The sequence below is a fragment of the Mandrillus leucophaeus genome, unplaced genomic scaffold, assembly GCF_000951045.1.
Source record: "Mandrillus leucophaeus isolate KB7577 unplaced genomic scaffold, Mleu.le_1.0 Scaffold184, whole genome shotgun sequence".
Classification (NCBI taxonomy): Eukaryota; Metazoa; Chordata; class Mammalia; order Primates; family Cercopithecidae; genus Mandrillus; species Mandrillus leucophaeus.
Genome location: NW_012101854.1, coordinates 5,801,604 through 5,814,068, shown reverse-complemented (window position 1 = coordinate 5,814,068; position 12,465 = coordinate 5,801,604). Strand labels below are relative to the sequence as shown.

Below are 12,465 nucleotides of genomic sequence, written 5' to 3'. Positions count from 1 at the left end.
CTCATGGTTTCCAATAAAAACATGAAATATTTCAAGTAATGTGATTGACTTCCAGTCCACAAGATATGAAAGGAAGTAGTAGGTACAATTTCTTGGAAGTATCCTTAAAGGAAGGTCTGTTCCTTTCCCCTTTCTTCTCCCCACTGGTCGGAATTCAAATGATGATGGCAAAAATAGCATCTACTTATGAAAAGATTCTGGGAATGGATGTCATGCATGATGGAAAAAAACCACAGGTGGAAACTGTGTTCTTACCATCATGTAGGGCTGCACCACCTCTGGTCCCGCTATCTGGACATTTACATGAGAGGGAAGTAGGTGTCTATCTAGTTTATTAATTGGTGGGTGTGGGAGAGACAGTTTCCATCGCTCACAACCAAACCTATTCCAAATGACTACAGAACATATCAGGTGGGTGCACAAAAGCAAGGCTTAGAAATACCTCATACTATCCCTTTGAGGTAGAGATGGGTCAAACATCATCATGATTTTACTGCAGAAAACTCCTTCACAGAGGTTTTCATCAAGATCCTCATTCCATCTTCCTTCTGCTTGATCCAGGAATCCCTTCTTTCCTATCCAGGTCTCCAGCAGCTGCCGTTCTCACCTTTTGTCTCCATCACTCCTCACAACACTTAACTATATATTTTGCCTTTTACTTGTGTTTTCTGTCTTAGGTAGACTGTGGTAACTTGGAGATAAAAAAAGTCTCTTTTGTAACCACTTTTCCCACTTACAGTGAAAACAAAGCATTACTTAAATTTCAGATACTCCGTACGCTCTATAATTGAATTAATTTGGAATGCATTTTTAAACCCACCTACTATCTATACCACTTCCTGTGTTTTTTCACTGTCATCTTCAGACTTTCTGTTCTTTCAAGAAATTATCTCCACAGGGGACTGAATTATGGTATTCTCTAAAATAGGAACTCTTAACTTGAGGAGGAGGAAGAGGGAAATTATGAGTCCACCAACTCTCTGCAAGTTTTGTATGTGGAAATGTGAGCTTCTGTCTGCAGAGAAAGTCAGTAGCTTTTATTAGAATTTCAAAAAAATCATGACCCCGCCCTGGCCTACAGCAAACAAAAAAAATCTTTGGCTAAAATAATACCTAAAATTGGGGATGAGAGAAGAAATGAGATCCACTCGAATGAGTCACTTTAAAAAGAAGATAAATCCACACATAGATTTATATAGTTTCTACCTTTAAAGTTTTTTCCCCCCAAAATGCTTAATTTTCTTTCCCTGGTTTCCAGGAGACCTTAATCCTTAATCCCAACTGAAGAAGCAACCAAACAGAAAAGATCAAAGGTACACTGGCAAGAAACTGAAGCAATGCTTTATTGCAAACACAAAGCACCAATTCAACAAGGCGTTGACACACAGAGATTGAACAAATGTCTCTTTGAACAGAGATGTAGCAAGCCCACTTTTTCCAAGCTCTTAAAAACAAGTACTTAACCCAGGAACTGAACAAAGCATAGGACAATTAAAAAAATTACACCATCATGAAGGAATATATAAAAAAATATTCTGTACTAGTAACAAGGCTTTTTGACCTGTAACTCTCAGCAAACTTCTTCAGAAACAAATTATTATAAATAAAACCATGAAGTTAAAAAAAATCCTTTCTTCAGAAACAAAGAACCAATTTAAAAGAAAATCTATGCAGAAAATATCATTACCCCATTTGAAAGCTAGCTGAATATGGATGGATATCCTCAGTACACAACGGAACTTCTCTTTTCAGAGCTATGATTCTGCTCCTGAAGGGGCTGATGCATGTTCATTTCAAACACTGCAGCATATCCCAATAAAACCTTAATAAGGTCAAGTGGAGAACCCTCTATAAAAAAGGGTGTCGGCAATTCCATCCAAGTAACACAAGCTCTAAGGAGCAGAGGAATTCAAGGGAGACAGCAATCCCTTTCGTCTTTCTCCCCCTCCCCAAATTTTCTTGTTTTTACTCATCCTACATCTGTAACCAAAAGATGGTCATTCAATTAAATTCTTTTATAAAGATTTTGGGAAAGCAATCTATAAAGAGATGAGGAAAATCCTTATGATTTCAAAGCCTTTGTGGGGAGGAGTGTCTAATCGTGCCAAAGATCATTCTATTTGACAAACTCCATGAGGAAAACCACCCTGTGCGCATCTTGTCCTTGCTCCTCCTGGCTGATTTCAGGTCAGCTGATGAATTGCCTAGTCTATCCAATAGGATAACGTTTCATTTGATTGAAATTCTTTACATATACACATGTATGTATTCTGTTTACAAAGTTTCATCACATGAAACTAAATTATGTCATCATGTATTTTTTGAGGTCGAAGACCCCAATTTGTACTATGAAGAGTTGTTCCTTAAATGCTTTGTCTGCAGAGGTTTTACATGATATTCGTAGATTTTCAGAGCAGGCCCCAATTTTAACTGAAGTCCTGTCAACACATCATTTCTTGTCATCAATAGCAGGGATTTTCCATCAATTTCCTATAATGGAAGCAGAAGGTAAAGCCAACATGTGAGTCCAAAAGCTCAAGGATAATGAAGAAAAAAGGAAGTTCAGAAGTAAAAGTCGTACCAATTGTGCCCAAGCTAAAAATATAACATTTGTAGTAGTGCCAAAATGGAAAAAATGCAATCCTCTGTTTTTATCTTACATCTTTTAGCTATATTTTGGCATTAAACACAATCCATAGCTGATCTTGCTTTCAAGATCCTATCACAAACATCACATCTTAAAAAGCAGATAGCAAGCTTACTGCATGTACCCTTAAGGATCAAAGATGTTGCTTCTGAAAAGAATAATGACACTTTCCATTTATAAAATCTATTAAAGTTTATGCAGAATTTTCCATGAACTTAATTTCTAAAACAACTCTGCAAATTACAATGGGCAGAGATGATCATATCTATTTTACAGGCAAGCCAAGGATCAAGCAAGAAGTTCACCCTCTAAGATCAAGAAATTAGGAAAGGGGTGCATAGAATTTGAACTCTCATATACCTGCAGCCAAAGTCAATGTTCTTTTTATAATCCCCCTCTGCTTCTCTTGATACTTAAATATATGTTTTTTAGATGGTCCTATGGGGACTAGAGTCTTGGGTTTCCTGGAGTCTTCACAATTGCAACATTGGGCATTAGAAAAATGACTCACCCTCTGGGAGACTTTCCTGCCCTTTAAAGGGGGAACCATCCTGCCTCAACCCAAAAATCAACCTCTCCAAGATGAGTTTCTCTACCACACTCCCTCTCAAACTTCCAAATAAGGCAGTGAGGGGTAGGGCCCCGCCAGCTGAAAATCCCTTCCCTGTTCTGCTCAGAGTGCATTCCCTGCACCCTTAGGCAGAGTCAGGTACGCTGCACTCCAGGTATTTTGGAGAGACTACAAAACTTTGGGTGAAATAAAAACAGGCTTCTCACAAAAGAGATGGGGATCCCAAATATGCAAAGTGGTTTGAAACTTTTGGAAAGGAAGCACTGAGAAGAATGCTGAATGCCACATTATTTTCGTTATTGTTTGCTGTGGGGACCTTATGTCTCTTAAGAACCTGAGCTGGTTCTTAGGTGACTTGGATTCAAGAGTTAAACCAGCTGTGCGCGGTCGGTGAGTCATGACATTTCTGTTCATGGTTATACCCACATACTTCTGTACCTACCTCCTCCACTGACCGACAGACATGGGGACACCGTGTGTAGCTGCAACTACATAAAACGGACTCCCTCCCACACCATCCCCAGGGCAGCTCCTCCAACTCTCATGTGCCTTGCTTGCCAGGCTGGGAAGAAGATGTGCTTTGAATTCCTGAGAGTGTGGGAGAAATAGCAGCAGGCTAGGCGGCTGAAGAAACGCCCACTTTGTGACCTTAGGCAAGTCCCTTCTCTTCTCTTTCCTCCTTGGTGGGATTTCTGACAAGATTCTGTGAGAAACTGCTCTTGCAAATGCTCCCTGAGCTATGAGTTATACAATCACTTGTCATTATCCCTTCCATCATTCTCGACAGGACCAGATCCTCGTTTTACTTGTCACCCACCTAATATGAACCAGAGCAGAACAAGGAATTACTTCTCCCTGGTCTATGGTGGTTTTGAGTTTGGGAAATCTTTATTCTGTCAGCTACCAGAACACAAAATGTCTCACATTAATTTGTGAGAGACTGTAACATTAAAAAGCAGCTGATTCATAGTACAAGAGCAGGAAATTCCTTAAGGACAAAGGAATTGACTCAATAATCCTAAAGTACTTTTCTTCCTGTTAGCCAAGTAGTAATCCTAGAGATTGCCGATTAGTGAAACCTGCACGTCTGAGACTTGGCAGAGGAGCCTCTGGCCCCTGGAAACCACAGTAGCCGTGCTGAAGACACTGTGAGGTCAGAGACCGAATTAGATGTGACCTTAAAGCTCACGCTGTGTCTTGCACACTGGCTCGGAATGTTATACTGAACAGCAAAGCCCTCCTGCCCTCTATCTTTCCTCGGCTGTCGTGTGCTCACACTTCACTTACTACATGTTTTAAACAGACATCAGGAAGAGATGACACTGCTTTCATTTCTATACACCAAGAAAACTTCCTTGACTAACTCAAAGTGAATTTTTAAAAAACCTTTGCTGGCAAAAAGTCCTTTGACAACTCAGCATTTCTGTCAAAAGCCAACTATGCCTGTGAAAAATGCTGAAATTTGGATTTTACTTAAGACAAAATGGAAAAATCATGTTTCATGCTCCAGTCTGATTTTCCCTTTGTTCCGTAGACACACTGCAGTTCACCTCAGACCAGGGTTGGTAAAAGAAAGCTCCATCTGGAAATCCTCATTTTAGAAATGTTGAAATAAATATAGTTAATTCATACATACAACCAAACATTCCTCTTAAACCCTGACTAGAGCAGCTCAAAGGAATGAGAGTGGAATAGAGCATAATGAAAGTGAAGCTTACGGTCAGGCAAGCTGCAAACTGAATCCTGTCTCCAGAAACTGCTATGTGACCCTGGGTAGGGGACTTAACTGCCCTGAACCTCAATTTCCTCACCTTAAGATGGAAACAAACCCATGAAGGACTTTAGAGATTAGAAATGATGGATGCAAAGCACCACCCACAGTGCCCGACATGTAGGAGGTTCTCAGTGACTATTAAGTGGAAATGGATAGGCTTTGAAAGAAATGGGATGTGTTCTGATTCCAAATCCACCTTCTGCTTCCTTTCTGCCAGTGTGCTCCCCTTTGCCAGAAAGATGTAGGCATATTCCTGTTTAGGCTCAGAAAATTCACTGAGATTAAAAAGTTCAAAGACTACATAAAACATTCGTTTCATAAAAATTGTACATAACTTCCATGGGATGCAAGTGAAATCCAAATTCTGCCAACAGCATGCTGTACTACAATGAGCTTGGGATTGGAAACTGGAAGACAGGTTCTAATGCAGACTCTATCACTAACTTTCCATAAGGAACAACTCCTCCGGATCCCAGTCTGTGTATTAACATAAATGAAGGGGTTGGAGTGTGACCAACTCCAGCTAAACAAAACAAAACCAAGATTTTGCATGTACATCATGATGAGGTCCAAAACAAAAAGATATTTCATGTCTTGGGAATTGTGTGTTAACTGATAATCATTTGTTAGTGTCAGTAAAACTTTCACATTGATTGTGTCTTCATGTAAAAGTAACCTTCATGTTTCTGTTGGGCAATAAAAAATGTTTACATACTTATTAAGTTCCAGCAAGTACTCATTCATGGAAGTAGAGTTTAGAGATGATAGGTTTAAATTTCCAATGATGGCAAGAATCTAGATTTAAAAATAAATGAGTAGGATGCATAGATATTACAGCTCACTAGCTAAGCATGTGATTTAGACTAAGACACTACTTTATTGCTTATTAGTGGGGCCTAGGGCACATTACTGAATTTTTCTAAGCCTCATTTTCTTATCTATGTGATGGGGGAAAGTAACTACCGTATTTCACTGCTGAAAGTATTATTGAGATAACTTTTGTGAAGTAGAATTCCTGACATGCACTGATCACTCAATAAATGTTAGCTATTGAAAAAAGCATATAAAAGTTGGGTATGGTGGTATATGCCTGTAGTCCCAGCTACTTGAGAGGCTGAGGTGGGAGGATTGCTTGAGCCCAGGAATTCAAGGCCAGCCTGGGCAACATAGTGAGATCCTATCTCTAAAAAATTAAAAGTAAAAAAGTATAAATTTTAAAAGCATATAAAGATCTTAACCCATTTACTTTTCACTCATTCTCTCTGCCAACATTAATCTATACCTAGGTAACTGAATTGAAGCTATTTGTGATATGGTCCATGGGAAATGTATAGGAAAAAAGAATAGGTAGGAACAGAAGCAGCAAAGAGAAAAGAGCCTAGGAAGAGACAAACAGTAGCCATCAATACAGGCAACTAGGCAATTACAAGGTAGGGCAGGAAAAAACGTTGAAGAGAAGTCAATGGAATTTATGATGGCAGGGCTCTGCGCTGACTGGGAAGGCCATATTTATGGTGGTGGCCTCTACTGTCCCAGATGGTGCATAAGGGAAAGGAGGCTCAATTTAGAATCAGAAGACCGGGGATGGATGCTCTACCCCGCTACTTACTAGGTTCTTATGCAACATCAGGCACATTATCCCCCTCCTCTGTGAAATGAGAGGTTTGAACTAAGCTGACCTCTGTCCATTCTCGTTCAACACATTCTCAAATTCCAATTCAGTCTTTCATAAGCATCAAAACACCCCAACCTCATACGAAAATCTCCCTGTTAAAGAACACAGTGGCAACTTCTTACCAATGATGTGGAGGAATCTCATGAAACAGTCTTTCTTTTTCTGCTTCATTCTTCCCCCTCACATCTTCCAGCACTTTCTTTGTAACAACTCTCTTGCCATTTACTGTCTGGCTACAAGTGGTGACCAGTCTGAAGTTTCTCATTCCGCTGCTTACAAAGGGTTCAAATGTCTCAGAGGTAGGGGTACTTGCTCTGGAGCCCAGAGATACGAAAATGGAAAATCCTGTGTCCAACATGGGAGTCACATTAAAGATGGAGGAGTGGAATCTCCTGGCTTTACCCACAAGGCCAATGGAAAAATTATCTCCTGAGAATCCTGAGAATGCATAGTTCCTCCTCCAAATGTTTTTTGTCTCTGCCATCTCCTCTGTTTCCCTTTTGGTTTGGTTCCTTCTGGATTTGTCATACTCATTTCCTGGCATCAGACAAGACCTCATAGGCCTCTTGCTACTTGTTTGAATTTCTTCTCAGATGCCTCCTTATTCCCTGGGTTCTTGTCTGGGTGCACCTGCAGAGCCAACTGGTGATAAGACTTCTTAATATCAGAGGAGGAAGCATTTTGAGGCACACCTAGTGCTTTGTAGTAATTCACCATGTTTCTTTAAACAGCATTTCCCCACCAAGTCAGGGTTTATTTTCAGAAGAATTTCCACATAAGGTTGGAAAGGAAGATGGTGAACTATTCAAGTTTACACCAAGGCCTTCTGAATACTATCACATGGCTCTTGGGATAAAGTATCTTCTGGAGAGAAGTTCCTCTTTGTTGTACAGATCTTTCACATGCCTCCACCCCCGCCCCACCCCCTGTCAGCAGCTCCTTTTGGGTGGAGTGACTATGGGCTCAACATTCCCAGCCAATGACTCTCAGCTGATGGCTGTGCTTGCCTTGCCTTCCTATTGGTGGGAAATTTAGAGTGGATAATATACACTTTGGGGAGGCTTCACCCTATTTAAAAATGAACACTGAGCAGCTTATTCAGAGGGAAACTATTTGTGTGGCTCAAATGTCTTTATTTCATTTGTTGAAGTAACAGTCACAAGCAAAATGGCTTTTGCACTTAAATCGGATACAAAATCCATTTTGGCTCACTGTAAGGGCTAATGCTTTCAGTGAGTTCATGAGTATTTCATAGTGTTAGTTAATATTTTCTGCTGGCACAAAGTAGGTGATAAAGGGTCTGTATTACAAAAAACAAAAAACAAAAAAACCCTTAAACACATTTCTGATGAAGGAAAATAAGTAAAACCCATTTTATCAAATGAGAAAACTGGGTCATAGAGATGAAACTAGGCAGATGTTTAAAAATAATAGATTTACAAAATATAGCTAGAATTGAAAACCTCCCATAGATTGTCAAATAAGTCTTTTTCAGCTGATTAAAAAAATTTTTAATTTTAATTTTAATTTTATTTTAAGTACATGTGCAGGATGTGCAGGTTTGTTACATAGGTAAATGTGCGCCATGGTGGTTTGTTGCACCTATCAACCTATCACCTAGGTATTAAGCCCAGCATGCATTAGCTGTTTTTCCTAATGCTCTCCTTCTCCCCACCCTACCCCTGACAGGCCCCAGTGTGTGTTGTTCCCCTCCCTGTGTCCATGTGTTCTCATTCTTCAGCTCCCACTTACAAGTGAGAACATGCAGTATTTGGTTTCTGTTCCTGCATTACTTTGCTGAGGATAATGGCTTTCAGCTCCATCCATGTCCCTGCAGATGACATGATCTCATTCCTTTTCATGGCTTCACAGCACTCCATGGTGTCTATGTACCACATTTTCTTTATCCAGTCTATCATTGATGGCCATTTGGGTTAATTCCATGTATTTGCTATTGTGAATAGTGCTGCAATGAACAGACATGTGCATGCATCTTTGTGATAGAATGATTTATATTCCTTTGGGTATATACCCAGTAATGGGGTTGCTGAATCAAAGTATTTCTGATTCTAGATCTTTGAGGAATTGCCACACTGTCTTCCACAATGGTTGAACTAATTTACATTCACACCAACAGTGTAAAAGCATTCCTACTTCTCCACAACCTTGTAAGCATCTGTTGTTTCTTGACTTTTTAATAATTGCCATTCTGACTGATGTAAGATGGTATCTCACTGTGGTTTTGATTTGCATTTCTCTAATAATCCGTGACGTTGAGCTTTTTTCATGTTTGTTGACTGCACTAATATCTTCTTTTGAGAAGTGTCTTTTCATGTCCTTTGCCCATTTTTTAATGGGTTTTTTTTCCTTGTAAATTTGTTTAAATTCCTTGTAGATTCTGCATATTAGACCTTTGTCAGGTGGATAGATTTCAAAAATTTTCTCCCACTCTATAGGTTACCTGTTCACTCTGATGATAGCTTCTTTTGCTGTGCAGAAACTCTTTACTTTAGTTAGATCCCATTTGTCAATTTTTGCTTTTGTTGCAATTGTTTTTGATGTTTTCATCATGAAATCTTTGCCCGTGCCTATGTCCTGAATGGTATTGCCTAGATTTTCTTCTAGGGTTTTTATAGTTTGGGGTTTTACATCTAAGGTTTTAATCCATCTTGAGTTAATTTTGTATAAGGTGTAAGGAAGGGGTCCAGTTTCAGTTTTCTGCATATGGCTAGCCAGTTCTTCCAACACCATTTATTAAATAGATAATCCTTTCCCCATTGCTTGTTTTTGTCAGGTTTGTCAAAGATCAGATGGTTGTAGACGTGTGGTCTTATTTCTGAGTTCTCCATTCTGTTCCATTGGTCTAGGTGTCTGTTTTTATGCCAATATCATGCTGTTTTGGTTACTGTGGCCTTGTAGTATAGTTTGAAGTCTGGTAGCATGATGCCTCCAGCTTTGTTCTTTTTGCTTAGGATTGTCTTGGCTATATGAGCTTTTTTGTTATTGTTGTTCCATCTGAATTTTAAAATAGTTTCTTGTAATTCTGTGAAGGGTCTTTCACTGTTAGCCTTTTCAAAATTTATCTCTGGACTTAAGAACTAAACTGAGCAAAAGCATCAAAACAACAAATGCTTTTAAAAAGGGAGCTGCTGGTTGCTCTTTTTGCAGGACACATAAACTACAGATTTCCCAGGCTTCTTTGAGACTTAGTGTGGCCATGTGACTAAGCTCTGGCCAATGAGATGGGAAGGGATGATGCATGCCTCTTTCAGGCTCATAAAACTACCTGCACAGGCTTCTTGCTCTTTTTCCTTATGCTAACTTACGTTAATGCCCAGATGATCTTGAAAGCTATTCAACTGATAACAAGGCCTCCTTCACCTGGGTCTTTGAATGACAGTGAAGCAGAAAATCCCCACTAGCTACCTTGGACTATTTGTAGGAGCAAGAAATAAAATTCTACTATAATTAAGCCATTATACACTACTTGGCATATCTGTTGGTCTACTTTAATACACCAAACATTTCTACAATTTCTCCTTCACCTTTACAACCTCTTCTTATCATGTCGTCAACTAAAGGAGTCCTATCTCTGCAACGTTGAAAGCCCAATATCCTGTTCTGTCTCTCACTCCTCACTCTCATTAAACCCACTTTTTCATGTCAACTCCACTGTCTCCAGGGTTATCAGTCCCTTTCTGACTCCTTTTTCATGCCAAGTCTGAACCTGATGATTGGCCTGGGAACCATTCTTTTATTAGCCCTCTAAAATAGCCCTCTTAAGCCATTAGCTTTTTGCAGTGTCCATCCCACAAACCCTCCATCCAGGATGAGTCCAGCAATCCAGCTTCTCTAACTCCTCTACCTAGTGCAGCTGCGGAAAAAAATCAAGAAACCATGAAGATGAAACACCACACATTTGCAGTGTACCAATTGCAGCTGGCCAGTAGAATACCTCAACTGTTCTTTTGTTATCCTTGGTCATCTCCCTCTCCCATCCCCTTAGTGGCCATTCTCAACCTTCACTGCTCTCCTCCAGTTCCTTATTAAATCTGTACCAATCCCTATCCACCCCAAGCAGAGGAGCTTGACTCTTGTTTAGTAAAGGAAATAGAGACTGTAAGGAACTCTGTTAATGTCCATGAAGACAAAGTGTATTAGTCAGGGTTCTCCAGAGAAACAGAACCAATGAGATACTGGTTAGATATGACCAACCTGCATGCTGGGAAAACAGGAAAGCTAGTGGTATAATTCAGTCCAAGTCTGAAGGACTGAGAATGGGAGGGTGAGGTGGGGCTGATGATGCAAGTCCAGTCAGAGTCTGAAGGCCTGAGAACCAGAAGCTCTGATTTCCAAGGGCAGGAGACGATGGATGTCTCAGGTCAAACAGAGTGATTTACCCTTTCTCCACATTTTTACTCTATTAGGGCCATGATGGGATTAGGTGACGCTCACCCACATCAGTTAGGGCCATTTTCTTTATCCAGCCTACTGATTCAAATACTACTCTCCTTCACAAACACCCTCACAGATACACCCAGAAATAATGTTTTGCCAGCCATTTGGGCAACTCTTAGTCCAATCAAGATGACACATTAACCATCACATAAGGACAATCTTATTTATATCTGTACACAACTTCACCTATGCCCCCAACTCAGAGGAAGAGAACCCTGTCTTGCTTGGTGCTAATTCCTTAATATTTTTAAAAATAAAATACTTGAATATTTTATTGACCAAATGGAATCATGACATATTTTATGACTGGCATTACATTTTAAAAACTTTATTGGGATAAAATTCATATAACATGAAATATGCCATTTTAACCATTTTTAAGTATACGGTCACATTGATTACATTTATAGTGTTATGAATTATTGCCGCCATTTTAAAAACACTTCCTCCATCCCAAAAAGAAATTATCCACCCATTACTTAATAACTCCCTACTCCCCTCAGCCTCTGGTAACCTCTAATCTACATTGTATCTGTATGAATTTGCCTATTTTAGATATTTCATGTAAGTGGAATTATGCAATATTTGTCTGGCTTATTTTATTTAGCATGTTTTCAAGGTTTATCCATGTTGTAGCACATATCAGAACTTCATTCCTTTTTATGGTTGAATAACATTCCATTATATGTATACAGCACATTTTAAAAATCAGTTCATCTGTTCATGGACACTTGGGATGTTTCCACCTCTGGTTATTGTCAACAATGCTGTAATAACCACTGCACAAGTACAAGTATCTGTTTAATTCCCTCTTTTCAATTCTTTTGGGTGGAACTGCTGGGTCATACAGTAAAGCTATATTTAACTTTTTGAGTATCTGCCAAATTATTTTCCACAACAGATGCACCATTTTATAGTTCTACCCGCAATGTACAAAGAAATTTCTCCACATCCTTGCTCCTCCATATTCTTTTGACCTCATCCCTTTCTATATCCTCAGGGAGTTTGCTTCACTTAACTTTTCTCAATTTATTTCAATTTTAATCTGTCCAATTCTTTTAGCTACTTTCCTGGATGTGAGTAAGTCTGGATGTCTCCTCTCTTAGAAGAGAACTCTCTTGCCTACATGACTCTCTAGTTGCTGCTTCTCCCATACTGGCCTGCCTCCCACTCGCTCCTCAACTTGGAAGGAAAGTTCCTCCCCAGCTGATATGTGTGCACCCTGACATGCTGCTGTGGCTGCTGGCATGCATGAGCAAGCACAGATCCCATTGCCACTGGCCCAGTGAAACTCTGTGGCCAGCATCCCCCATCGGAGTGTTGTGGCCAGCAGACAGAGA

At 39.7% G+C, this 12,465-nt stretch overlaps 1 protein-coding gene across 6 annotated transcripts in view; it reads right to left on the bottom strand.

Annotated features, from left to right (window-relative positions):
• Nucleotides 1–1,326: 1,326 nt before the first annotated feature.
• The window catches only part of SAMD13 (sterile alpha motif domain containing 13), a 49,294-nt gene continuing 38,155 nt past the window's right edge, over nucleotides 1,327–12,465 (bottom strand). For 5 of the 6 annotated variants that reach the window (XM_011977796.1, XM_011977799.1, XM_011977800.1 and 2 more), the window contains exon 4: nucleotides 1,327–2,490. In XM_011977796.1, the coding sequence (XP_011833186.1) occupies nucleotides 2,347–2,490 (144 nt within the window). In that variant the 3' untranslated portion in view covers nucleotides 1,327–2,346. Of the gene's footprint in view, nucleotides 2,491–6,789; nucleotides 7,385–12,465 lie in introns of those variants that run through there. The other variant, XM_011977795.1, reaches the window with a different exon arrangement.